This window comes from Dermacentor albipictus, chromosome 5, assembly GCF_038994185.2.
Source record: "Dermacentor albipictus isolate Rhodes 1998 colony chromosome 5, USDA_Dalb.pri_finalv2, whole genome shotgun sequence".
Classification (NCBI taxonomy): domain Eukaryota; kingdom Metazoa; phylum Arthropoda; class Arachnida; order Ixodida; family Ixodidae; genus Dermacentor; species Dermacentor albipictus.
In genome coordinates, this window is record NC_091825.1 from 136,511,181 (window position 1) to 136,539,139 (window position 27,959).

The 27,959-nt window shown below is 42.7% G+C and overlaps 2 protein-coding genes across 5 annotated transcripts in view; one reads left to right on the forward strand and one right to left on the reverse strand.

Annotated features, from left to right (window-relative positions):
• Lerp (lysosomal enzyme receptor protein) overlaps window positions 1-24,692 on the forward strand; it is a 78,530-nt gene extending 53,838 nt beyond the window's left edge. Inside the window, exons 27-42 of the mRNA XM_065441162.1 lie at window positions 26-303; window positions 2,484-2,690; window positions 3,199-3,345; window positions 3,805-3,993; window positions 4,964-5,165; window positions 9,401-9,477; window positions 10,108-10,265; window positions 13,040-13,191; window positions 13,456-13,663; window positions 16,728-16,811; window positions 17,504-17,685; window positions 18,316-18,422; window positions 19,169-19,254; window positions 19,390-19,530; window positions 20,466-20,535; window positions 23,465-24,692. Coding sequence (XP_065297234.1) covers window positions 26-303; window positions 2,484-2,690; window positions 3,199-3,345; window positions 3,805-3,993; window positions 4,964-5,165; window positions 9,401-9,477; window positions 10,108-10,265; window positions 13,040-13,191; window positions 13,456-13,663; window positions 16,728-16,811; window positions 17,504-17,685; window positions 18,316-18,422; window positions 19,169-19,254; window positions 19,390-19,530; window positions 20,466-20,535; window positions 23,465-23,575 — 2,399 coding nt within the window. The 3' untranslated portion in view covers window positions 23,576-24,692. The remainder of the gene's footprint in view (window positions 1-25; window positions 304-2,483; window positions 2,691-3,198; window positions 3,346-3,804; window positions 3,994-4,963; window positions 5,166-9,400; window positions 9,478-10,107; window positions 10,266-13,039; window positions 13,192-13,455; window positions 13,664-16,727; window positions 16,812-17,503; window positions 17,686-18,315; window positions 18,423-19,168; window positions 19,255-19,389; window positions 19,531-20,465; window positions 20,536-23,464) is intronic.
• LOC135909260 (uncharacterized) lies at window positions 281-27,959 on the reverse strand. 4 transcript variants are annotated; one of them, XR_011514612.1, is made up of 5 exons: window positions 27,703-27,958; window positions 27,039-27,263; window positions 26,487-26,851; window positions 26,203-26,402; window positions 24,010-25,219 (listed from the first exon to the last, which is right to left on the reverse strand). XR_011514612.1 is itself a non-coding variant. In XM_065441166.1 (4 exons), exons 1-4 carry the CDS (start codon window positions 27,791-27,793, stop codon window positions 333-335), a joined length of 723 nt encoding a protein of 240 aa, XP_065297238.1. In that variant the 5' UTR covers window positions 27,794-27,958; the 3' UTR covers window positions 281-332. The 4 variants fall into 4 exon arrangements, 3 of the variants coding, with proteins under 3 accessions (XP_065297238.1, XP_065297235.1, XP_065297236.1); XM_065441166.1 differs by lacking the exons at window positions 24,010-25,219; window positions 26,203-26,402 and adding an exon at window positions 281-374; XM_065441163.1 differs by lacking the exon at window positions 26,203-26,402 and having other exon boundaries at window positions 24,010-25,224; window positions 27,703-27,959.

A 27,959-nucleotide genomic window follows, 5' to 3' on the forward strand; every position in this document is an offset into this window, starting at 1 on the left:
CTTTTTGCGCACGTGTGTTCACCAGGCATGTGTGCCATGGACAACAAAACCGGCAAGGTCGTGAGCTTGGGCAAGTCCAATGGGCACATCCACTTGATGACCGATGGAGTGATGTTTCTGAAGTACAGTGATGGCGACAAGTGCCCCAGTGACCTCTTCTTGTCTTCTGCGAGACGAAGCAGCGTGATCCAGTTCATGTGCGCCTCGGCCGGTCGCTCCCATTTAGGCCCACAGCTGCTGCATGTGGACAGTAGCTGCACCTACTACTTTGTGTGGTACACGGAGCGGGCGTGTCGTAGGGTGGTGAGTGTGCGCCAGTTCTCGGCTCGCTTTCATAGTTCTGCAGAAGGTGCATGCGGTGACGTCAAGACCAACTGAAACAAAATTTTGGACTGTGTAAAAAGTGTAGTTTCACATAGTGTGGAGATGTCGCAGCCTTTGTGGGAAATAAGAGTGGATGTACAATGAAAATTAAGTTAAAATGGTCTTTTTCGATACTGACACTGAAAGCACTGCCGTTACCACTCGCCACTAGCGAAATAGAACCTAGCTAGGACGTGAAGAACCAACACAACTCTTTCGCATAAACTCGAAGATTACACTCTTGAAGAAGTTTGCACCATTTGGGGCTTGTCCCACAACAGTAATTGTCATCTGACAGTCATCTTTTTGCCATCTCATTAATCGTCATCTTTCATTAATGTTGCATGCCCAGATCACGTATGTCATGTGCATTGTCTGCACGATGTGGCATTTTAGAGAGCAAAGTAGCAAGCACAGAGTTTTTGAGAAAGGAAATGCAAATGAGGCAGATGACTATTGTTGTGGGGCAAGGTAAGCCCTAAAGGTTGCAGGCTTTTTTAAATGTAGATAGTGCAATGATAAATCTTGGAGATGTGCAAGGATTTGCATCACATGCTCCAACCAGCAGGCACAGGTGTTGTCTGCCAACATGCTATTTAAAGATAATAAATCAGAACATCTGACAACTATAGCCTTGCATCCTTGCTATGCTTGCTTGTTTGCTTGTCTAGTACATATGTACTACTCATTCATTACCAATTTAGCCAGAGTGAAATTTTGTTGCAGTTTGCCTTTAACAATAAGTTTTTTTTGTTGTTCGTATTTTCAGAAGCCTGCTTTTATAGATAAGTGAGAACAGTTAAAACTGCAGTTCTGCCTTAGTCTAGTGCTGATGTAGGGTTTAAAACGATAATCTTCTGCAAACTTGGAATAAAAAAAGGGTCTTGACCCCTAGAAAGTGTCTGGCAATAAACAGTGGATGCAGACACAAGTTTATCTAACTCTAGCATGAACATGGTCTTTTATAGCTTAGGGGCTCTAGCCACCAGTGGCAGAGCAAAATGTTGCTTAAATGTAGCGATATGCATCACATTTCAGGCAGACAAAACAAAAATCGACTTATTGTGACGAGGTTTATTAATATGCAAGCTTAATGCAGAGGTGGGCAAGTTTTCACAAGTTACTTGGCAGAGATTGTTGTTCAAAGCAGTGAAAAGGGAAGAAGTGTCAGCTTAGTCGTCTGCTCATTTTTGCTGTAGTACTGTGCATCTTAACCTGCACTTTGTAATGCTTAACTGCTAAGAAACGAGGTTACAAGTTCAAAGCATGCTTGTGGTGGCAGCTGTCCGTTGATAGAGGAGGAATTCAACAGTGCCTGAGCTGAGTTTTCAGTGCATATTGAACTGATATGGTTAAAATTAATCCAGAGTGCAATGCTATGGCATCTCTCTAAACTTGGGCCTAGCTCTGGGACAGGAAGCAGTGTCAGCTCACCTCAGAATGCATGTGTTGGTTTACTTTAGTGTTTAGTGTAAGACTTCAGTGTTTTTCCTTAAAACCACGTTTGGCAAACATTTACAAAATTTCAGACACTTTTTGATGTACAGATGTGTCGTCAAGACTTGCCTGCGATGCATGTTGTTAATGAGCTATATTAGTAAATTGCAATTCTACAGTACCAAAAATAAAACAATGGGAGAAAAGGTTCCATAAGCCAGAAAAAGAGCAAAACAAATGACTGGAGGCAATACTGCTCTGAAATTCCTGCACCAGTTAGCCATGATGTCCTGGAATTTGATGGCTTCTGCTCAGGCCTAATTCACTTCTTACTGGTAAAGATGGACTCCATTGTATTCTAAAGGAGCCAAAGACTTAACATAGCAAGATTAGAGAACATTTACCACGCCACAACAGCCCAAATATGAGATACGTTGAAATATTTGCTATTGCATTGACGTACCAGTGCTGTAGTTTTGGCGTGAAATTCAGAAGGAAGTTGGGCCTTCATTTTCTGTACTAGTAATCATTCTCTTACCATTAAACTTATAAAAATAGATTTATGAAAATACTTTGTCAGTCTACCCCAATTGTTGTCTGTTCCAACAGCTTTATAATGAATACATGGGCAAGGCTTTGTCATTTGCATGTTTTACTGCATAAAGTGTAACATGTTCATGCAGCTGCACTGCGTTGTCGAGGAAGGAACGGAACAGTACGACCTGTCTCCCCTTATCAAGTCGACGGGCAGGCATACAGTGTTGAATTTGGTGGACCCTGGGTACACATACTACATCAATGTCTGCCAGCCTGTCCACGCCGTGGCACCTTACCACATGCTTTCCAATGCTGGCCTCATCAGGACGTCTAAGACAACGGGCTCAGTGGAGGTACAGTCACACTTTTATTATGGAGAACTCGTGACCTCTGCGATTTCTCGTTATACAAGTTACTGCATTGTAAACATTGTGCACTGTACCATTTATAACGCAGGAGAAACACATTCCAAAGAGGAAAAAAAAAAAAAACTGATGTAATCTAAACTCAAAAGATAGCTTGCACAAGAATCTGGCAAATTTTGACGCTTCGTCTGATAGATCATCAGACTGCAGCCAACCTTATGGCAGTGTTTCATGGTGCAGTCTAATCATTTTTACAGACTAGTTCTTATGCAGGCGGCCTTCCCTTTTTGTGCTAGTAGAATTGATGGAGCAACAATGCATGATTGCTTGCTCCCATCTGTTGCCATGGCTTCTCAAATTTCGCTAGTCAGCTTGTGTTTTCTAAATCTTGATGTCATGAAATTGCACAGTGCAATGGTGTGGTTGAAAAGCGAAATGCCTTGTGGGAGTGTCTTCTTTATGCAGGCATGTTTATGAGTAAAACTTTTTCTTTCAGAGCTTGGGAGAAGTGTTCATGGAGCCCTTTAATGACTTCGAAGGTCATGTTACACTTCTCTACGTGAATGGATCTCAGTGTGCTTACAACTCGTCGGCGTCCAACAGAGCGAGGGTGATATTCATCTGTGACCCATCAACAACTGTGGTGAGAATTTTTGTCACTTATATAAGATGTGCTGTTTCATTCATTCCCTTGTTGGTTTGACCTTAACAACTTAACTGCTGACTACGAATAAACTCTTCATGACAAAAGTCGCACTACCTTGTAATTTTGACGCATCAATAAATTATGCCATGTCTCCTACTATTTCTTTCAAAAAGAGCAATAAAAGCACTATAAGCGTTCCTGGTATATATTTAGAAAAGAAGGGGCAAAATAAATCGGGATTTTAATAACTCTGCTCTTTTCATCAATTTCTGAAAATTTATTTTCATGGCAGTTAAAGGGCTAAGCACTTCCTAGTCACTTCGTGCTTGCAGCCAGTAATGGAGGCAGAAGTGACTACGTGTGAAGATGTACACAGTAGAAGTTGATATGACTGCTATTAAATCCAAAGTAAGTCACGATGATGGACTGAACAGTAGCTATTTTTGTTTCCACCAGGAGGAGCCCGTGCTGTTGGACATTGACGAGGAAGACTGCCTGTACATCTTCGAGTGGAGAACTAACCTTGTGTGCCCTGAGGTTAACAAGAAAGCTGTGCCCACTAAAAACTGTACCTTCAGCATCCCTCAGCATGGACTTAGCTTTGACCTGTCTGCACTGAAGCCAAACGCTAGCTCCATGTTTGAGGTATGTAATGGGAAGTGCCGGCACATTCCTTTGCCACTGTCAACTGCCACTTCAAGTGTTTGGAACAGTTATTTCGAAACACACACCAGTACTGACATGACATTTTTGATAAAAAAAGTTAAAATAGCACGAAACACATAGGACTGAAAGAGTACAACAGGATCTATTCTTTCAGTCCTGCGTGTTTTGTGCTGTCTTTATATTTCTAACAACGTACCAAGTCTAGCAAACACCTACCCTTCTAATCATTTCGTACTTCTGTGTCACTCTCTCCCTTTTTACTTTGTGTTAAATGAAACTCCAAGTCTTGTAAACCAAGGGAAAGAAAAAATTATGACAAGCCTCAGAGCATCCTCGATCATTTACCATAACTCGTTTCTTTTTACCGATTTTACTTTCCAGTGCTCTAGAGTTGAAAGCATCATGATGTTGATACACTGCCTAGCTCCATTCCTGTGATTGCTGAGGTTGTCACATGTGAGTGCAGTTAGAAAAAGAAAATGCATACTGTGCTTTTTTATGCGCAACATCGTAATACCTAGCCTTATTGCCACATGACTTCATCAAATTTCGCTGCATGACATGAACTCGCTGTAGTGTCGATGGCAGCTTCATTTTTAGAGCAAAATTTAGCATTACGTTAATGTATGTTCCCAGACATTTACACTTGCTGAATGTCATCCTGTTACATGCCAGAAGAGTGGGGCTTAGTTTCTACAACTTTGGAAAATATATCTCAATACTCCTTTGATGTCCACGTGAACATGTTCTGTCACAGTTAAGCATGGTATGGGCACCCTTTCTCTTGCTCTTACACAATTTTAGTTGCTTTCTACATTCGTCATGCTTTGGCTGTGTCTTGCACAGAATAGAGTACTGCTATTACTTGCCACATTCTTTCACTTCATTTCAGTTTAGCCTAACCTAACCTTGCTTTGGTAAACCTGTCACCTGTGCTTCTTTCGTACAGGTGCCTGACCACGATGGCAAGGGAAAATTTATGCTGGACATCTGTGGCAAAGCGAAGCGTGCCAGCTCTGACTGCGATGGCAGCTCGGTGTGCTTTGTCTCGGCTGATGAAAAGAACAACTATGGAACGCTGAGCTCCTTCACCTACATTCAGGGGGGTCTGAAGGTTATGTACACCAATGGAAGCAGATGCAATCGAAGTGGTGAGTTGAATATCTCAAGATACATCCTCCCCAGTATCTTACTATTATACCCAAAGAAAGGCAGTAAAAAAATTGTGTAGGCAGTTCTTGCACATTGCCCTGTGTAGCAACACCAGCGATGACTTAGATGACAGTGTAAGAGTAGGTTTGCAGATTTATAGAAGACTAAGGTAATGTTCACTGACTTTGCAAAAGATTGAGAATTTGTGATTGGCAGTCTGCTTCTAGAATCTGTGCAGGAGTATGCTTATCTGGGGCAGTTAGTTACAGGGTACCAGATCATGAGAAGGATGTCTACAGTATAAAAATGGGTTGGAGCACATGTGGCAGGCAATATCAAGTCATGAGTGACACCTTAGCACTATCCTTGAAAAGCATACAATATTGCATTCTACCGGTGCAAGCACATGGGGAAGAAGCTATGAAATTAACGAAGCTTGAGAAAAAGCTAAGGACCATCCACTGAGTGATAAACTGAAAAATAGCATGCATAAGATTAAGAGACACGAAGGCAGTCATGTGGATTAGAGCGAATGGGGGTAGCCAGAATTCTAATTATAACCCTTTCAGGGTCAATGACGTAAATATACGGCGCCGCGAACAAGTCGAAAATGGTCGATTCCGTATATTTACAGTGCCGTCTGTACGTTTAAAAAGTGTGCCAATTTCCTAACTTTTCTCTCCTGGCATGTGCTGTCACTACACGGGAATACAGGGAATTTATTTCTTGCGCCTACCTCTTAGTTTTTGTTGCGTGCTTTGTTTGTTCCGGCACGGCTCTATAGTACCGCTCGCACATTGCCGCGGGCAGGTGGGCGGGCGGGTGGGCAGCGCTTAGTTTGGGTTTTGTTCTTCGGGTGGTTTCGGCTTCTTGCACTCGCAAAACCGATAGATATCTTGTTACTAATCGCTCAAAGGGGTGCGCATATACGTGAAGGACACCACCGTGCATGCGTTTCTTATACTTTTATTTGAGACGCGTGAAAACTAATTGCATTTGCTTGGCTATAACATGGTGATTAGCGCAAGTTTGTCACACATTTTGCTCTTTTGACGGCTCACTGACGCTGTGGAGTTAAATATTGGTTGAAGAGCAGGAGCATTTGAGACTTGTGAAATATTCTCGTGTGCGAATTTTCTAGGCTTGAACTATGTGTATAAAAATGCATCAAATTTTTAATTGTAAGTTTATTTCTTTTTTTATTGTTCTTATTCATGAATAAACAGCACTTATATACCAATGCAAAATAATTTTTTCTCACTTTTCGGTAACCCTGAAAAATTATGGAAAATTTTTTTTTTGAAATGGGTCCTTCTGAAGAATTTAAATCTGCAATAAAAAAATTGACCCTGAAAGGTAAATGTCGCCCATCGCTCTTGTTGACCACTGTCCACTTCTTTGAGGGTGTACTCTGCCATTTAAATTGGTTGATTTGGTGAAAATATCTTCTTTTCTTTTTTTCAAGAGTGTGACGTTTTTTTTTATTCAGAAATACTCAAACGTAAAGTGAAGAAGCGGAGAAAATGGCACATCCTATTTTACCGCGGAGCATGCGGCTTTCTATTGATGCAACACTGCTATTTCGGAACTATCATAAACCTGACAGACAGAAGCTTTATATAGCTGCAAGAATAAGACCGGAGGAAGCAAGCAAGAAGTCTAAAAACTAGCGTGTATACAGGAACTGGTCATAGTGGCTCACGTAAATTTGAGTTGCAGGTGCACCTTTGTACATGTAGCTTTGAGGTGTGCATTTTTGTTCCAGCGACATTTGACAATTGTGGTAGGCTGTGTCACTGGCTCACGTTTGTTTCGTTGTACACTTCCAAAGTTGTTGCAAAATGCAAAAGTATTGAATGTAAAATTTAAATTGTTATGTTGAAAAAAAAAATCAAAGGAAACAAATTAATATGCATGCGTGACCCCTCCCCCCTCTCTCCCTTTCCATCTCAAGACGTCCATGCCTAGGAAATTGCTGGGGAGAATGTTGAATTGATACTGAGAAAAAGAAATGGAATTGGGTAGGCCATGACTAATACAATACAGGCACATTTAGGAGAGCTTTATGCTGGGTTAGCTAGTGTGTGACATTGACATTCACATTTTTTTTGTTTCATAGCATAGCCATTTGTCCTGCCTCATTCTCATGTCAGTCGTCATGTTTTGTGTTGTCATGTTTTGTGCTGTTTAAACATGAATGACAATGTAACACAGGCACTTTCCTGCTACATTTGGGGCACCATTGCTGCTGCAGTCGTCGCAATGTTACAGATTCTGTGACATCATGCTTTATATTAAGTACAGAATAGGTGTTGTTTAGTTGTTTGTATGTAGTGATCTTGAACTGTAAAAATATCATTTGGTTCTTCACTTGCGCTTTCAAGACACTGTTGCAGTGGCGGTGAACATTCAAGTTGACATTCTTGTCTACATTTACGAAACATTTTTCTTTTTCTTCTTTTCTTTTTCTGCGACCTTTTACTGGGGCACTCTGAGACCAGGGTGTCTACCAACCGGGAAAACCGGGAATTCTCAGGGATTTTGAGTAGTCTGGAAAAAGTCAGGGAAAACTCAGGGAATTTGGGCCTCTATCAGGGAAAATTAGCGGCAATTTTATTGAAAGGGTCACAAGTAGCGGTAATGCTGGCTCGAGTAGCAGACAGGAATCGTAATGAATCGTCTTTGACGCCCTGTCGTTGGCAAGAGGAGTTGCCAGTGTACAGTCAACGAGCGACTTTCCGGATTCCCGATAATTTGGACGGCTTCGCGGCGCCACCTCGTACCCCATAGTGTCAACGTATCAGAACGTGTGAAATTTCCAACGCAAGAACTCTTTGCCGTCCGATTTTCCGGACGTTTTGCCGCGACCGCAGGTCCGAAACGGCATTAATCAAAGGCACCACCGCTGCCGTTTTGATTACTTCGCCGCCTCGAACCGGCACTCTCGCACGCAGATCCGCTGGCACCCGTTGCCACAACTGCGGCAACGCTAGGCCTAGCTGCTTCGACGTTCGCTGTGAAGCTTCTTGCCACTGGGTGCCGAACTTTTTATTGAAAGAATTCGCTGCTGTCAGCAATGGCACGGACTCCACCTTTGTGGTCCTCGCGATTGGCTTAGAAACTTGTAAAACACGATGCGTTGCATAATGCCGGTTCGTGAAAGTCAGCTTCGCCTCTGTACAGAAATGTTACTCGGTAAAGCTTACGGAAAAGTATTGCAGTGAAGCATAACAAGCGTGGGAAGGGGCTATTGCCACGGAATACAGTATGTATATCTTAATTATACACGCGGGCACCTGGCATTTCCTGTCACAGTACGAGCACAGGTATGCCTAATATGTGTACCGACAGACCTTCAGAGCGTTTTCGAACGTGCCTTTGGCGGTTTGAGCCCCTAAGGGCAGTGAATGACACGCATTTATTTTTTTCCAACTGGCCGATTTTTCGGACGTTTTCGCGGCCCCTAGGGAGCTCGAAAAATCGGTCGTGGACTGTGCAACTGATCAAGATGCTTCAAATGGTCCTTGGGGTGAACGAGTGGCGGAAGGCGGTCAAGAACAGAACTGACCTACGCATTGAGGAATAAACGAGAAAGGAAGCTTGTTGCCGCCGTTTTGAAAGAGCTTGAGCTCAAAAAGTAAAGTTTTGGCTGATGCCGAGATGCAGGTGTCCCTCATCCAAACCAAAATACACTCTTTGAAGCAGTGCAACACAACACTCGGGCGTCGTGCGCGGGTTGAGAGTATGTCAGGACTGTTGAGGTTGACTTACGAGCTGTTGAGAGAGAATCTCAATTGTGACAGAGTTCAGGCCTCATCCCACTGAGGTTGCTATCAGTTGATAGAAATAGCTCATATTAGAAAATATTTGCCTTTGTTTGCATCTCCTTTTTATTCGTATTTGATAATGTCCGACCCTATTTGCAATTGTTTTCGAAGACACTTTATTTGCTGTGCATTTTACTAACCCCTGCCTTCTATTCTCTTTTTGAATAACATAAACACTGCTCCTTAGTATTCAAATTGGATTAAGTTGCTCTTATTTTTCATGTGCTTACTAGAGAGTGACAGCATCAGGCGATATGGTTTCAGCCCGTGTTGATATAAAACATAGTTCTGCATCACTCAGGGAAATTTGCAATGGCACTCAGGGAAAACCTGGAAAACTCAGGGAATTTGGAAATGTCAACTTGGTAGGCACCCTGGAGACTTTCATTCCTTTTTCTTTTTTCCAGAAGCGGCGACTTACTCTGCTGCAGTGAACTTTCAGTGTGATGAGAATGCTGGCCTTGGAACACCCGTTTTGGAACATGTAAGAAGGCAGTTTTAAGTTTATTGCCATTTCTGACTGGTTTGCCGACTTACGGCAGTGCATCATTAAGAGTAGTTTGTTTCATTTAATGGTTTACAACGTTGTATGTAAGCATTTATCCTTTGCAAGAACAAAAGAATGCATTTTTCATTGTGTGTGCGTGTATACGTGACACACATCTGTCAACAGCACATTAATGAACCACAGGTGTTCCAAATTAATGAATCCACTGTGCAGATCTGTGACATCAAACCCTATACTGTTCTGTTCTGATCAAGCTCATACTCTACATCAGTTGGATTTTCTGCAACATGAGTTGTTGTATGTGTAGATGAGTACAATCAGCTGTTCATGGGACAGAGGTTTCATCATAAATGTTATTTTTCTGTTCTGTTAAGCCATAGCACTTGTAATTTAATCGATCACTGTGGATCTCAAAGCTACAGGGTGAAGCTTTGAATTCCTGTCTGTCCCCAGGCTTTGCAAGTATTCAGCTGTGTTGCAGATCCCATGTCCTGTAAGGCTTCGTGGCTAACTGTACATGCATGGTTTAGATGGAAAGCAACACGTGATGCTGCAAGGATGTTGGTTATTTTCGTAACCTCCCCTTTCTTGTTCTCCTTAATGCAGAGACATGCTTGCTATTCAACTTTTGTCTGGAAAACAAACTTGGTGTGCGTGCCAGACCACAGGCAGTGTGTGCTAACATCCGGTAATTACACGTACGACTTTGGACTTCTGGCCTCTGTGAGCCATGTGAAAAACGTGACCGACAAAGAGGGAAACATGTAAGTGTTCCTGCTGTCCTTGTAGCAGTGGTTCTCAAGCTTTTATCCATCACAATACTTCGACCTGGCCGGGAGCCATGTTGTTGAGCAAATATTTTTCGCATCTTTTTTATTAACATGAGAAGCAGTGGAGAAAGGCTAACCCTTAATTCAATGAAGACAAGCTAATCCTTAACAACCCAAGTGGTTTGTGCAAGCGCCAGGATTCTGACGAGATTATAGATCTCTGTGTGGTTATACTTTTAATCTGTAGTTATAGTGTTTTATATATGTTTTTGCATGAAATAGTAATAAACATACTATTCCCCAACCTGGAGGATAACCATACTGGAAGCTGAAGACTATGCCACAGGCAGTAAAACAAAAAATTATAGTTTTAGTGAAACTAACAGCAGTGTGGATTGAAGCTCAAACATGGCTGTAGGAAATTTTTATCTTAAATTAAGAGGGAAGGAGGGAAGTTATCGGCAAGATATGTGAAGAACAGATGGGGTGTCTATTGAGGTAACAGTGGGTGTCGAAGGAAGGGAAGTAGTTGTAGTGGCAGAGAACCAGATGGTGTGATAGATTTTTAATACTTGCGGACATAAGGATATGTTTGGTAAGCACAGGAATTTGAAGTTGCCTTATGATGCTTGCACTTGCAGTTAACATTCTTTGTGAAAAGTGTGGGTTATGGGCTGATGTCAAAGATTGGGAGTACCGTATTTACTCACATAATGATCGCACCCCTAAATTTTGTCGACAAAATTCAATTTTTTTTCTTTCCCATGTGATGATCGCACCCTGAACTTGTCGCAGCGATATGTCGTGTGCCGAGTCTAGCTAATGATGATCGTGCCTACCATCTGTCAAATGCTATGCGGACGACTTTTAGACATACCAAGCAGTCTACACGCACCCAACGTTCTTAAGCAGATGCCCCATTTCATTCCTTTCATCACTTTCTGCACTTCCATGAAAAAGAAAAGGTACAACCTAACTTGCCTTGGCTTTATTATTTGTAGATTTCCTAATGGTTTTGGTCAACAACATAAAGGGCGCCTTTCAATTCTTCTTGTCTGCACTCATGGGCACGATACAAATCGCGAGCGGCAACGATAGCGGCCACGTTTACACCGATACGTTAGAAGTGTACCTTATTCATACACCGACGCTTGTAACACAGCTAAGATATTTGCCCACTCATAGCTGAAATGTGGCGTATTAGGATAGCAGTGAAGACAAATGCCGCAGTTTCCGCAGCATGCCCACCATGTGTTTCTATGTTACTGGCAGCTAAGTGCGCCCATCTGTTTCTGTCCCCTCAAAGTGGACATGGCTGCGTTACTGTCGTAACCTTGCTGATATTAATGATATTATTCATTACTGATATGGAAGAAACTTGTTTCAATGCACGTAATGTGCTCGCGAGAAAAAAAGTCATTGCGTTCGGTGCGTTTGGCTCGCTCCGCCGGCCGCCATTTTTGTTTTGGTATCCCACACTGACAATGGCTGCTGCTTGCTTGTCATCCTGCAGCAAATGTGGGATGAAAAAAGAAAATGTTTCTTTTCATGGGAAATTTAACCCGCGTAATGATCGCACCCCTGAATTTGCGTCATTTTTTTTACAAATAAAGTGTGATCATTGTGCGAGTATATATGGTAATGTTTACACTCTCCGAACTGGAGGTGATGTGGTGACAACGAACCCACCCCACGTGCATTTACGGATGGTTCGACTGCTGACCGGCGATAAGGTCCACGCCAGACCATAGGCTGGAGGCATAAGATGGTAGGCAACCTCAAAACACACGCTCAGTTTAATAAACCATTATCAGGCCAGAAACATGATGAAAAAAAAAAATACGGAAACTGAAAGCTGATGTTGCAAAGCCTCATGGAAGGCATGCTGGTACCACCCAACACCAACTCTGACGCGACGTGCAACACAAAGCCCACCACGTGGGAATTTCTAACACTCGCGAAATCAAAAAAGTACGCGGCACAAATGAACAATACATGCGACAATAAACACGGTAAACACAACACTAAGAGAACGTACAAAAATGAATATGCAATGAATATGTAAATGAAAGATGAAACGAGATTTAAAAAAAAAAAAGTCAGGCGGAAAGTTCTGAGAGCAGGTTGGAACACGAGGCTTATCTGGATGCGCTCGCTAAGATCCCGATCTGAAGAGCCGTCGGGCTGCTGGTACCTCACTGCCGAAGATCTTGATGGACTTGCACCGTCTATCGATCTACTGGCGAAGACTTTAACCTGGGGGTTTCAGCCTTCTGACCACATCTTCAGCTGTCTCTCGGCACACGACCAGCCTGCTCCGTCTTCCAAACTACTCTGCCCACTCGCCGACGCTGCCTCGTACCTCGTCACGCTCCGGCGACCCACATGACCAATTGGTCCGATGAGGTCAGGAACAATGGGGAGCTTTCCTCCCGATAGCTGAAAGTGCAGGTGCCATAGTGAAGTGAAAGTAGACAGGTGCTAAGTTGTTGCAAATGCCTTGCCTGTCGTTTACTTGCTGATTATATGGACAACGGCGCTACTCTTGGCCAGCTCTTGTGTGCCCCTTTGGACTCCCTCAAGGACCCCTGGGATCCATAGCTACATAGTTTGAGAACCATTGTTGTGTATGCTGTGAAGAACTTGTGTATTGCATGCCAAGTTACGCTTTGCTTGACATATCTAATGGAACCTGTCAAACGAAAGTTTTAACGAACCTTAAGGAGTCATGCATAGATGCATGAGAATGCCTTTGCTCTTGTTTCCAGATATTGGCTCAATGTATGCAGCGACATGAGTGCGGACCACCAGAATGTTCAGTCTTGTCCAAGCAGTGCAGCAGTCTGTATGCGTAAAAAGGACCGCGGTGGACATGACTTCACCATTGGAAAAGCACAGTCACTTAAACTATCTTCTCCTGGTAAGTTGAGACTTGGCACCGTTTTGCTCTGAAGATACTTGACTGGCTTTCTTCATTGAAATCTAAACTGATGCTGTGTACCTTACCTCACAGGCAAGCTAAAGTGTTGTGTAGTGTGCCACTTCATGGAAAGTTAATGTGTTGTGCTGTAGTGTACACTCACTTGGTCTACAATCACTTGATCTACACAGCCAAGTGATCGTAAGGATGTAACCTACACTGTACTTGAGTGCTGATGCACTGCCGTCTTGCTTCTGTTCACAGGATTTGGACAGGTCCATATGATGTACGGTGGAGGGGATCCATATGTCTGCCACAATCGCACCTCTCAACACCCATCAACGCTGATTCTGCATCAGTGTATGACCGGTGCCAGTAGCACGGGAGTGTTGGAATTTGTGCGTGGCCCTACGCCAGAAGAGTGCCTGTTTGTCTTCAGATGGGAGTCGAGAACAGCCTGTCCTACTGTTCAGTAAGCACCACCTGGTCATGTTGATTGTGCATCCATGTGTTACCCAGGAGGTTGTGATGTGACCATACTTCTACACGTCAAAAAGAAAAAAAGGAATAGTTATCGATTATAATCGCAATTGATCAGTGACCACTTATTGCTCCTTGAAACTAATCGAGCAATTACTGAGATGTGATTGATTACGTTTACATGAATTTCTTCCCAACATTTATATTAACATTTCGCAAATGCAGTAAATAAACTTAGCTGGTCTGGCTGTATTTGTGCATCTACTGCAGCCTTTGACTACTGCATTTCAAAAATTTTCATCTATCTTCTTCATTCATTTATTATAATTAATTTTTTTGTCAATACATCACAGCGACATCAAAAACTCACTACATTTGCGTATTCTATTGAAGGGTGGTGTTGTAACCTGTACATTTAGCACAATATTATGGTTACTCAATGCCGTGATGTTTCCGTCGAGGTCCTCTGTGAAGCGTAGCATTTCATTGTTGCTGGGGCTAGGGGAAGGCACTCTTAGTAGTACATAATGGTGTAAAACTGAAATTTTCCATAGGTGATTTTCTGGCATTGATGTTCGAAGTGACCCCCATCGCTATTGAGCCATAAAAGCACTGGTTCAACTCACTGGCCAACATCTGGTTGAGTTCCTGTTAGCATCCTTCACTCGCTAGCCATTTAGGCTTAGACGAGAGAGTGTAAGGGAAGGGAGAAAACGCTCACGTTCCTTGAAAAGGTGGCCAAGTGTGTAATGTACTTACGTATGTAACTGCACATTATTCAGCCCCAAAAACGCTGTTCACGTGTTGTTTGCAAATTTAAGTGCATGAGTCATGTATCGGACAGATGAGAACAAGCACATTTAATGACCAAGAACTTTCGTTTATATTGGAGAATGGAAGAAGTATTCAAGCTATTAAACGGAATGCTTAGGGGTGAGGATTGACGTTGAATATCTCGGCAACCTTTGGTTTGCAGATTACATTGTCCTGTTCAACACTGGGGACAAATTGCAACAAATGATTGAGGATTTTAAAAGGTGGTGTTGAAGATTAATACGCAGAACACAAAGAAAATGCTCGATAGCCGGGCAAGGGAACAAGAATTAAAGATCGACAGTCAGCCTCTAGAGTCTGTGAAGGCGTACATTTGCCTATGTCAATTACTCACAGGGGACCCTGATGATGATCATCATCAGCCTATTTTATGTCCATTGCAGGACGAAGGCCTCTCCCTGCTATCCCTGTGAGGCCTTTCTCCTGCTGTGGACATAAAATAGGCTGATGATGATGATATCAGAGAAGTCGTAGACTACACTAATTAAAAAGAGAAATTAAGAGCACCTTTTACTGCCTATAAAGGCCGCTTAAAAGCGCTTTTAAGAGAGGTGTGCAAATATACCTGCTGGTCATGTTCAGGTGATTGAGGTGCAGCTGTAGGTCGCTGATTGTGGAAAGGAGGTAACTTGCATACAAGTTATCATCCTGGCGGATAATGTCAATTGCAGACTGCAGGCCTTGCTACTGTTGTTCCCTGCAGAATTAAAGTGCTCGATGCTGCGTCGCCTGTTGCAGGTTGCTTTGTCAATAATGTGGCTTTCTACACGTAAATGGTTACTCAGAAAAGTAATTGAATTGCAGTGAGCTTTACCGAGTAAAACAAACGAATTAATAAATTACAGAACTAAAACAGATGTAATTGATTACAACTAATTAATTACTAGCATTTCGTTATGCACAAGTCTGGCTTTGACCAGTTAAGCTATGCACTGGCTTCGTGTTTTATGAGGGCCATGGAATGGTTATTTTGATTTGGGTGAATGTGTTCCTGGCAAACCTGCAATAGACTGGTAGAATCAAAACTTGCTGTGGAACCAGATATGCATAGGCTGTGGATAGATGCAGTTCTTCGCTGTCAAACAGCAACTGTATGGAACTTAAATTGTTGAATGATGAATTTGATGGTACCTGCTCTTTTTTTTTTTTTTTTGAGGAACAGTACAGAGAAGACAAAGCTGAGCTGTATTAGTTAGTTACCCTTCTGCAATACCAAAAAGCCATTCTTATCATAAGATGGGCTTGGTAAACCAGTAAAGAATAGTGGCGACAACGCCTTGGAAGCTCGTGCACCAGCTCATTGTGATGTCGTGGATTTTGGTGATGCAGTCCAGGTTTAGTAAAATTTCTTCCCAGTAAAGATGGCCTACTTTGTGTTCTGAATGAGCCAGAGGCTAAATTTAGCAAGTTTTGTGAACTTTTACTGTGTCACAACGAACGAAACATGAAGATATACATTGGAGCATACACTGTCACAGTAACATACTGTTGCAGGAGCTTTAGCGTTAAACTTGTATACAAAATGGTAATTTGGTCATTATCTTTAGTAATCAACCTCCTACTGCGGAATCAATGAAATTAGTTTGGCAGAATACTTCATCCACTAAACTTAATTTAGTGTTGCTTTTTAGTGTTCATATTTAAGGACTATATGGCATGTATGCGAATAGCTCATGTTGAACATTTGTTATAAGCATACACAATGATGGAGGACAAACAAGTGTGAATTTAAAATTTTATTCGTTATGTTGTTGATCATTACATGACGTTCAACTGTATTTCACAGTCTGGCTACGGCAGCTGTTGGAATCTTTTAGTATTACTGTATTTACCCGTGAAAGGCCCACACTTCTTTTTTTTTTTATCTTGCACAAGGGAGGCTCATGGCTACTTACGGAAGCCTCAAACTACACTCAGACTGCTATGCGCAAATAAATGCAACTACTAGCATTCTACAATGAACATACTTACAGTTGCCAACTGATTTTTTCGTGAAAAGTTTTTTTTCCAAATTTTTACACTACAGAATAGGGGTGTAGGCCTAACACGAGTGAATATGGTATTTGCTCTGTCTGCTGGCCTTTTCTGCCTGCCTTGCTTGTGCTTCTATGTAGTGTATTGAAAAGGTGGCAGATGTGTGGTGTAATGAAAATTGCCAAGATCTTCCTACTCTGAACCATTTATAGCAAGTTGGTAAACCATGTTTTGTTTCACCGTTTCAGGGATATTGTTTATCCTGAGAAAGATGGCATAATTGTGGAGAAGAGGCTGAACCTTGCTATGAACTTGTCTTCTATATTGAATAGGTGAGCCACTCTGCATTCTTCAAATGGGGCTCGAATATGAGAATGCAGATTTTTTTTTTACCTATGTGCTCTGGCAACTTCAATTTGATCTGAATGTATCCACACTGATATTTAGAGGCCCCAAATAGGCTTGCACCTCATGTAATCAAGACGAGTAGTTGACTGAGGAATCTGAGCTGACTGAGATGTTTATCTCGCATGATCAACAACATAGATCACGTGTGAAAGTACAACATGCCAAGTACACAGATAAAATGCGTGCTTTTACGTTTGTGTTTGAATCCTTTTTTTTCTTTTGTAGCACATTTCAGAATGGAAATGTGTGGGTGCTACTGAGAAAATTGCTTGGGCATATTTGGGCACATTTGGGCATAGTGGGCATATGGCAGAGTTGCACTTGTTTTTCTTATCCAAAATGTCACTCGGTGGAAAATGCAGGTCGCATACATTGGATGGTGTAAAGCAAGCCAGTTTTAGAAAAATGCGCTTTCGTTTAATTTATTTGCATCACGTTGAACTGCTTATTAGGTCAAATTTTTTTTTAGCTCACGGGCCTTGCATGTGCACTGAACTTGCTAAATGTTCTTCCATCGTTTGGCTGGACAAGAACTGGTCCCCCTTTTTGTTATTTGGCGCACTTTGTGTGTCCGGCTGTGCGTCCCAATCTTCTTGTTGTCGCTGGTTGCGTGCAGTGCATTCAATGTGTCCGAAAACCGAGGCAAGGACAGCTACACCTATATGGTGAGCCTGGGAGGTCCTGTGGCCACTGGCATTCCTGGAGCTTGCACGGTGGCCAGCGTGTGCCAGTCCAAGGGTGCTGCTGGCTTTTACAGAGACGTCGGCAGCTTCAGCACCAAGAAGTTTGTTGTCAGAGGTAACATGCGTGCATCTCTTTTACCGAAAACTCCGTATGTGCCACTGACTGAATAACCTATGTACAGTTGAACCTAGTTATAAAGTCTTATATGATGTGAAAGTAGCTTCATTATTGCCAATATTCATATGCATCTATTCGCTACACACTGATATTGGTGAGAATTTTACTTTGTTATATCCGTGTTTCTTATATTGAGGTTTGACTGTATTGACAGGCCTCTCGACACTGGTTATTTAGCTGTCACTACCTGCCAGTTGGATGAATTGGTGGGAGCAGATAGTGCAAGAGGAACTTGTGCACAGAATAGTCAGTGGAATAACAGCTGTCATAGTGAATAAGTTCAGAGCTGCAGTAATCGAATTTAGCTGGTGTTTTACATCTCTGGATTATTCGTGCATGGAACAAATGAAGTGTCTAAGTTGGGCCATTGCTTAGTTTTAAATGTAATGTACTTTTTTTTTTATTAAGCATTGAGCTAACACTGGACATGTGCTGTCAAAACGTGATGTCATGAAGAGCTAGTTTTGGAATCTCAGCATGATGTTGCCTCCTATCTTTGATACTTGTGTGCTTTATGGCTTGCCAAGTCTCAGCCTCTAAAATTGGATATTTGTGTCCTGTTTGCAGGAGCGGATTTGCTGCTTGAAATGGAGTCCCTGGGCAGCAAATGTGGCCGAACGAATAAGAGTGTCAAGTCCATTATCAGATTTGACTGTTCCAAGTCTGCTGGCCTGGTATGACACTTAGGTCCCTTGTCATCATTATACACTTGTCTTAAATGTGTGTAAGATTCATATATTTTGCTGAAACCCAAAAAGCAATGAGCTTATGACAGTGACAGTATGTCGGCAATGTTACATTGCTGGTGTATTGGTGTGCCTACTGTAAAATGCATGTGATTTCACCTCCACAGTAGCGATTAGTCGAGCTATTTCACTGAACATTATTATTTCCTTGCTTTTCTGAAGGTTATTCAGTGGGCAAAAAAAAAAAAACATTAATGTTGTGCTGCTAAAGAATAGGATTTTCAAATACTTTTACGACTCTCATCTATGTTTAGTCAGTTCGCGATTACTTTTGTTCATAACATGGTGAAAAATAGTAATACAAAGTAATTTCTATTGTGAACCTGAAGGAGCTGATTTTTGTGTAGCTTCAGAGGAAGCCTGCAGTTACAGAAGACAAAGGCATGAGGGACATTGAAATGTTCAGTCCTGAAGGAAAGCATAAGTCTGATACAACCTCTTAGATCTGTGATCAAGATGGTAAAGGAAAGCGAATAAAGGCAACTGACAAATCCTTAATCTGCAGGAACTGAACCCACCTCTGCACAGTCCGTGTGATAAATATAGTGCTGTTGAGCATTTGTACTTGTGGCATTTATAATAACTTCTGTAAAATTGAATTTTGACATGAATCAATCGCATTGTGGCCCGTGTCGTTTTTACCATCTCTTGAATACACGTGTTCTGTTCTGCAGGGATCACCGGAGTTTCTTTACGAGTCGGGAAAATGTCACTACTTGTTCCGGTGGGCAACGGCTCACGTGTGCTATAATAATTTCATGTAAGTCTCCCTGTATTCTAAAATGTGCTCGGAAGCTGGTGCATTCGTAGCTTTCACTTCCTATTAGTATGCAGCATTAGTGACCATCGGAAAGTGGTCTGTTCCTGACTGTGTTCTTGTTTTTCATATTTCTAGACGACTTGTTGAACCGGACTCGGATCGCCTTGTCAGTCCAGCATCCGTGTCATCTAGTGCCACTGTTGGGATTGTTACTGCTGCCGTCATTATCTTCGTACTTGCGTCGGCTGGCCTGTACCTGATGAGACACAAGTTGAGGTGCGCATCTGTTTTTTTTTTAATGCATATTTCTTTGAGGGAAAGCGCAGTTAAGCATTTAATGTAGTCCCAGTGCTGGCATGGCCAATGTTATGTCTAGTCATTGCTTAAATGTTGCAAGTCAAAATATCGCGTTTAGAGCATGGGCTTTCGTTATCTAGGGGTCTTGTGTTCAATCTCGGCTATGATGGCAGAATGCAGAAATGCTCGTGTACCTTGCTTTGGGTGCATACAAAGAACCCCAGGTGGTCAAAATTAACCTTGACTGTTGCGTTCCTTGTTACCCTCTGTATAGTTTCAGGATTTTAAACATCAGAACTTAATTTTTTGTAAGGTGTATAGGCAGTCTGTTGGTGCTCGCGTAGTGCTTCAAACCTCTACTGGAGTAACAGGATGATTGCCAAGAGAAAGGATAGTCAATGGCGCCAACGAATTAGATGGAGTGATGAGGGTTGAAAAATTGCAGGTACATACGTGGTGAAGTTGATTGACATCTGGCATTTGGGAGAAGTGTTGGTTGTGCACTGGGGCTTCGTAGGCTGATGCTAGTCATAAATGTGCATATCGCAGTTAGCAAAAGGGACTTGGTGTGAGAAATAACATGGCAGACAGCCAAATTAATTGCTGTTGGCAGAACCCTGGGTGAATGTCAATTTGTGGTAATTTGGAATAATCGTTAGATGGGCTTGCTCCTGTTTATGGATTCTTGGAACTTGTGCTTATTTGGTGTCAGCCTTATTTACTGTTGACTTTCTACAAACAATGTTCTATGAAAATTCTGTTTGTCCATATGTAAATGTGCATTTTGTATCTGAACAAAATGCAGCAGTAGCTTCACTGTCCCTACTTGTTGCACTCTCCAGTTGTTTTTGTGGATGCAGCTTCTGATCAAACTTGAACTCATCTTGCCTCATGTTCTTGTGCTTTTGTTTTAGGACCTTGGTTGACCTCACTTGTTACAAGTCTCTTGGAGCAATAAGGGTACCACAGTACCACTATTCAAAGGTATATAGCATGTGCTGCATTTGTTTTCAGAATTGTTTATACAGTGTACTTAAGAAAGCCTGAGCATTCAGCATTTAGCAGCAGTTTAAAATGAATTGAAATGAAAAGTAATGTTTAACAGTCTCGGAATAGAACAGCAGTTTACGATAGGTAGCGAGGCACTGGAAGTGGTAAGGGAATACATCTATTTAGGACAGGTAGTGACCGCGGATCCTAATCATGAGACTGAAATGATCAGAAGACAAAAAATGGGCTGGGGTGCGTTTGGCAGGCATTCTCAGGTCATTGTCCCTCAAGAGAAAAGTGTATAACAACTGCGTCGCACCAGTACTCACCTACGGGGCAGGAACCTGGAGGCTTACGAAAAGGGTTCTACTCAAATTGAGGACGACGCAACGAGCTATGGAAAGAAGAATGATGGGTGTATTGTTAAGGGATAAGAAAAGAGCAGATTCAGTGAGGGAACAAATGCTAGTTAATGACATCTTAGTTGAAATCAAGAAAAAGAAATGTGCATGGGCAGGGCATGTAATGAGGAGGGAAGATAATTGATGGTCATTAAGGATTACGGACTGGATTCCATCAGAAGGGAAGCGTAGCAGGGGGCGGCAGAAAGTTAGGTGGGCGGATGAGATTAAGAAGTTAGCAGGGACAGCATGGCCACAATTAGACACATGACCGGGGTAGTTGGAGAAGTATGGGAGAGGCCTTTGCCCTGCAGTAGGTGTAGCCAGGCTGATGATGATGATGATGAAATGAATTCTGACAAGTGTAGCATCCATTACACTTTTTGATAGCAAGCAACGGTTCTTTGAAAACAATCAATAAACGCATGAGGGGTGACTTGCCACAAACTTGGTTACCTGTGGACACACTGTGTAGCCATCTTTTGCATCTTGCTTGGATTGCCTGTGCATGTGTTAACATTTTAGAGACCCTGAAATGATTTTGACGATTTTCTACAAATGCACTGAGTCGTTACAATAGGTCCTGATCATTAATCAACGCATCTAAGTACTCCGCGTAAAGCCTGCAATTATAAGTTTAAAAATGTGCGTTGCTGCCGACCGCAGCACACTGCTCGGCGGAATTTTCAGCTGCCACTGCCCATATGACGTAAATCACCCAATTGACGTCATGTGGCTGAGCTATCCGATTGGCTGCCCAGTGCGCGTCATCTATAATTTTTCCACCTTTATGGTGAACAAATAATGTTCTTAATAGTTGGAATGTTAGTTCATTTGTTTATATAAAAAGAAAGTAACAGAAATAAATTGCACAAGAACAATTTCTCACTACAATTAAGCACTTCTGGCACACAGCAAGCGTTGTCTGCTTGTGTTACAACGTGCTCCATTTTGACGAGAGCTCCGCGGTCAGAGTCGGTCTCGGTCTTTCCGTAAGCATGATTCGACTTTGTTGCGTTGTGGACTGCAAATGTAGCGGCTGGTAATATGTCAAGCTGCGACATCGTGTCCCTCTGCAAGGCAGCAGACGAGCGGACTGGCTGCAGCGCATCGGACTGCTGCTATGCGATCGGCGCTAGAAATTGCGAGTTTGCAGCCGTTGCTTTACAACGGAAGATTACTAACACGATAGCGTTTTGAGAGTCCGGTATTAGGGTAAACTCAAGCGCAAGGGGACAGGGCCTGGCCATGTCCCCTTGCGTGTTGTTTCACGGAATGAGCAGAAATGCAGATGTGAATGGCCTGCACGTTGCAGCCACCTGGTGGCACAGTTCAACCACACACAGTAGCAGTAACAAAATGTGTTCTTCTTTGCTGCTGGTGTAAATTTTTCACAGGAGTGTAATCATTAACACATTGTTTTTGTAAATGTTTAAAATGTTTTACACTTGGTTAGAGCAATATTAGCTCTTTGTTTGGCTGGTTAAGCTCTGTGCCAACAGGTGGCTGGACCATGGAGACCGATCAGGCAGCTCACATATGTCTACGCTAAGGTTCCTTCATCAGCTTGAGTTTATGCCTCCACTGTTCTGTCGAAACGCCCAGCAAGCCTGTGGTTACCGGAATACCAGACACGTCCGGCGCTGCGACAGAATGCTCGCAACGCATGTGGCTTCGATAGCTCTCGCTTGGGGTTGACTGCCAAGCAGCTGGCGGAGAGTTTGGAGAGGCTTCACGCGCTCGCTCCTAGAGAACCGGAAGTCGACGACATGACATGCTGTCATGACGCAGAGCCAGTGAAGGTGGAGCTTAGCCCCGATCACTCGGTGAATGAGTTGAGAAGAAAATGCATGACTATGGAGGAGGGTAACTTGTAATTGTCCATAGCTCTCTCAATATGACATGTTTCACACAAATTGTGGTGCGAATGATTAACTTTAGCTGTACCCTACTCATCTACAAAATTTGTCCGAACCGTTTCAGGGGCCCCGTAAGGCCTGTTTGTTTTGTTATTGTGCCGAGTGCTAAGACATTTACTTTGCTATACCCAACAATTTGTTACATGCGTTCACTTGCTGTAATACCCAAATGACACTGTGGGTAAGAGAGTAAATAAGTGTGTGTTCATTACATTGACTGTATCAACTGTTTAACGGTATTCAACCTGCATCTGAATGAAGAAGTAATTCTGTAGACCAAATTGTTCGACAAAAACAAACATTCCTCAATATTGTATATGAGCTTCAATATTGTGGCATGAGAGAGTAGTGCAAGCACTGCATGGGATCACTTTTGAAGCAAGGATGGGGTTGCTGGAGTGAATAGGACTGCAGGGAATTGCTTGTGAGGCCATGTTGGTAGTCTGTATACCTTCTTTCCAATCCTGCTTTGAACTTTGTAAATTGTAAATGCTATTCTTGCTGCATATACTTGTGACATAGTGGTTGCTTCTTTGCAAGTATCAAATGTGCATCTCTTTGTAGATGGTGAATGTTTCATCTTTTTTTCATGCTACTTTTCAGACCACATCTCAGCTGCGAAGCACAGATGAAAATGGAGACACTGAACTGCTGACGTCGGGCTCCTCCATGAACTCTGCGGATGACCCTAACGACACTCACGTTTTAGCCTAGGCGACTGTCGCATTTCGTCGTGTTTCCCAATTCTTTGCCTTCACAGGACTCGTGACAGAAACCAGGAGAGCGAGCCTGATTACACATGAATCCTACCTACAGTTTCATATCGTGGTGCATATGCACCAGTTCGAAATGAAGCTGCCTGGTTTTTTTCTAGAGTCCTTTAGTTAAGGCTTTTCCTTTTTTTTTTCAGTTCAGGTTGTTGACAGAGCAGGAAGGAGAAGGCAAAGGAATTGCTCCATCGTTGTAGTAGCAGGGTGCAAATTGCTGGAAAGGAAAGTTTGGCAGTGAAATGCTCCACTGCGGCAAGTATGTGTCTGAACACGATGACTGTGATAACTGACCTCACATTGAAGCAGCTGTGACCCATCGCAGCATCTTCCGTGTTGTGAGATTTCTAAGCAAACCTAGCTTTTCCAGAGCACAAGACATTTCTCTTTTTTTTTTTATTTCTTTGCACTCTCGCAATGCTGTTGGGTAGACAGAAACTGAGAGATGCAGTGAATTCCATTTTCTTTTTTCCATTGCCATTGTTCTCGCTTAGTTTCGAGCTAGTCTAATGTTCTGTGTTAGGCTCGAGCTGGTCTCAAAGTTACTATGCACTTGTTCTGGTTTTGCTGCTTCAGTGATTAACCCTGTTAAGTGCAGCTTTCTGTCATGTCTAAGCTGCTCTTTCAAACATTTACGACGGACTTGCCCTCTCTGGTGGGACAGTGTGCCTTGATCTAGTCCATGCTGACTCACAAATACTATGATTTCGTATACTTCATGCCATGTGATCAATCGCTGTTGACAAGTGGTACATCGCTGGCCTTATTAGCCAAGTGTTCATTTCTTTTCTTTTTTTATCCTCAAGCCATAGTTATTTAGTTGACCTACATTTGTGGTTTTATGCACTTGACATGTTTGCATTCCAAGCTCAAATTTCGGAGTGCTTGGCTTTGTCAAGGTCAGTGTTGTGCACTAGAGTAACCAAAAAAAGAGAGACCAGAATAATACTTTTTTTTTTCTCTGCACAAGGTATGCAGACAGAGTGCGGAATTGACGAGACTGTTACATGTATATACGCATTTCATGAGAGAGGTACGTTTGAATAAATCTAATTTATTACACACCTTTCGCTTTGTGTCTGTTCTCGTCACTGAAATTGCATTTGGATTAAGATGCGTTTAGGGCATCTTAAGATTGCATAGTGTCACACAGGTGTCAACAGCTGTGTTATCTAGAACAATTCTGTTTCTCACTAATGGTACGATTTTTTTCACTCGTTGCTTATTGGTCTCGCGACTAGTCAAGCTCTTTTTCAGCCCTCTTACAACCTCGTATAGGTAACCTGCAAACAGTGGCTGCGTCTCCTGGCATTTGAATGAAAAGTCCGCCAACGCTTTTGCCGTTTCAGAGAGCTCACAGCAATCGAGGGGCGAAACTTGTTTTAGTGATGCAACAGCATTTTCCGTACACTGTAGCAGAAAGAATGAACGGTCAAAGTGCTCTGCTTCTGGGCCTTGCTGGTCTTCCTGTAGCGTGCCAATGAAGCTTGCAAACTGAAGCAGCTTGTCCAGAAGATGTCTGGTGATGGCAAGCGTGAAAGCTTGCCCACTGGCAAGGCTTCCCACCCAGCTTGCAATATTTTCCAGGCGCCTGTACTAAATTGGGGGAAAAAAAAAAGAGGCTTGGACAATGCTTTCATGGCATCCATTGTGTAGGGAATATTGCTATGGAATATGTTGAAGGGAAGGACTCCTGTTGAAAGAAAGCCTTAATTCAACTTTTGCATAGTGTTCGTTACTGTGTGCTGCTAGCGGTATGCTAGATCTACTTGTTGAAAAAAAATGTGCGTTTATATTGTTAGAAATACCTAGGTGAAAAACTAAGCATGAACATGTAGCGTGTAAGGAGAAATATGCACCTTGGCAGTTGCCTTTTTACCCCATCCGAAGGTGTAAAAAAAAAAGAATGGTGTAGGGGAAATGCAATGCTTGGGTTGGGCCACTTCTGCAAATGAACTCTAATAAGGTGCAACTACTCGGCAGACTGTTGCAGACATCCTGATGAGCACACTGTTAGTGTTGAGCGTGCAGATTGCACTATCAGATTAGAAAGAAGGCGACTTCAAAATGGAGCATGTCTGTTTCAGTGTGGTGCTAGTACATCGAACATATTGTCTGTTAAAATGTACACGATAGCCTGTTTTTCTCGACTGCCAATGTTTTGATCTGTACGTTACACCCAGCATTAGTTGAAAGTTGCCAAATGCTATTGATAAGCAAGCTCTTGAATATCAATGCAGGGAAAAAGTTGAGCCATGTTCATGAACATGAAATCCTTTTAGATCTGCTCACCTGAAGCAATGACCACAGCACAAATTTTTTAAAACAATTTTCTAATCGTGCATTTTAACGTACACTAAAAGAAAGCTTGCCCTGCATTCTTTCAAGGTCAAATTTGTTTGTTCTACACAAATCCTCTTTTCATTACTTTCCATTGCTTTCCTTTTTTTTTTACGTGCATCCGTAACGAAGGGGGGGGGGGGCGATGACGTCGCGGTATTTTAAGTGGTTTCAAGTTCTATACCCGATTTTATGGGCGGGAAAAGTATTCAAAAGTCAGCAAGCTGAATGTACCGAATGCGGATTGGGGTTCCTTTATCTACAAATTAACTATTCCCAAGAGATGCTGTCAAAATAAGGGACGTCACGAGAAGGGCAATGTGACGTAGCCACCTGTCTTGCTTATGCTTGCTTTGTGGTTTACCAAGCTGCTACGACTTGCCATTTGCAATTTCAGAAGTGGCGACATATATGTGTTTTATGTCAGTATAGCCCTGTAAAAGTAGATTGGAAGGAATAAATATTCGCTTCTGTTTATGACTCAACCAAAGCGTATGAAAAAACAAACGCATGCTTACGTCGATGGCATCTTGCTCCACGATTTCGTTCACACTGTCGGTGACAAAACCCACTACAGCTGCGCGGAGAGAAGGCGCTACAGCACTGCGTCGATCGTCGCACATATCTGCCAAAGTAGACAGTGCCTTATTGCTCAGCTCCATTTCGACGAATCCGATCGGTGCGCTCTTGCGTAACGTCCGCAGGAGGTTGTTTGCAGAGCGAAGCGTCAATTCTTCGACATCAGTGACGCCTCCCTGGTCGAAAAGCGCTGCATTGGACGCGACTGACAGGTAATTTTCCAAGAACACCCAGTGCTGACCGATGCGTTCTGCTGTGATTGAAAGCTTCTCCGTAGAGTTCTTCCACGATTCACGACGAAAGGCTGCAAAGAAACGTAAATTATTCGTAGATCAGTTCCTGTGAACGTACTTCCGAAGTTGATCATATCTGACAGAAGCCACCGAAGGCATCGTTCAGTGTAGTTAAGACTAGAATATAGCTCATTTAAGGTTTCGCCAAAGCTGCTTTTGAGGCGCGTTTAACAAAGTAGGTAAACGACGAAAACTTGCCGAGTGGTTCAGAACGAATGCCGCCTCTGACGCTCATCAACGCGATTTTCTGCCGCAAATGGATCACATCGTCTTCGAGGCTTTTGCATACGTCCGATAGTCTGGCTTCACTGTTTCTCAAGTCTTCCGCGAGTTTTCTGACGTAATCGTCGGCCGAAACATTGTCTGGCTTGGAACGGATCATTGCCATCGCTACAGCAACCTTGTACGTGCGATGGCGTTCATCTGAAAAACAAATGACGAATTACGGTTTCATATGTGCGAGGTCGACGGAACGAGCAGAAAGTCACATGTATTCAAGCCGAAAGGTGCGTGAACTGCAGCGTTATCAGCGTGAGCAATTTAAACACCCATGTTTCAGTATGAAGGGATGTTATGTTGCTGAGCCTCGGGAGTTGGCCACGCACTATCACCACAGAACACTCTCTCGTTACGGCTCGAGCAATGACTGTAGGTCGCGGGATCAAATAATAATAAAAAAAAGCGGGAGCGAAATGCAAAAAAAAACGCCATGTATCGTGCATTGGGTGCACATTAAATAACCCCAGATGGCAAACATTGATATGGTGTCCCTCACCCAACGTTCCTCATTATCAGATCGTGGTTATGAATCGTAAAACAGCAGAGTTTAATTTTTGAATGACAGTGCAGCCATTTCACTTGCCTTGGGGTAGTAGAATTGGGATTTCCCTTTTCGCTTGGTCCTTTGAGTAGTCCTCGGTGGGATGCGCCTTTGGTCTTTTGTTCGATGTCATTACAACGCTATTGGAGCGCAGCACTGCGGCTCCGGTGTCCCCGAGTTACTCTTGATTTTTTAAAGCTGAGCACCTGCAGCCCTTGGGTGGTTCTTGAAATTTATCTTTCCCGCGACGTAGACTCCTGCTCATTGCAAAAATATTGTCGCTGATGGCGATAGCGATG

Coding starts and splice junctions, on each gene's coding strand:
- LOC135909260 (XM_065441163.1), bottom strand. CDS start 27,793: ATGACATCGAACAAAAGACCAAAGGCGCATCCCACCGAGGACTACTCA. Junction 27,264..27,702: donor CCCAATTCTACTACCCCAAG/GCAAGTGAAATG, acceptor TTTGTTTTTCAG/ATGAACGCCATCGCACGTAC. Junction 25,225..26,486: donor TGGAGCAAGATGCCATCGAC/GTAAGCATGCGT, acceptor CCCCCAATTTAG/TACAGGCGCCTGGAAAATAT.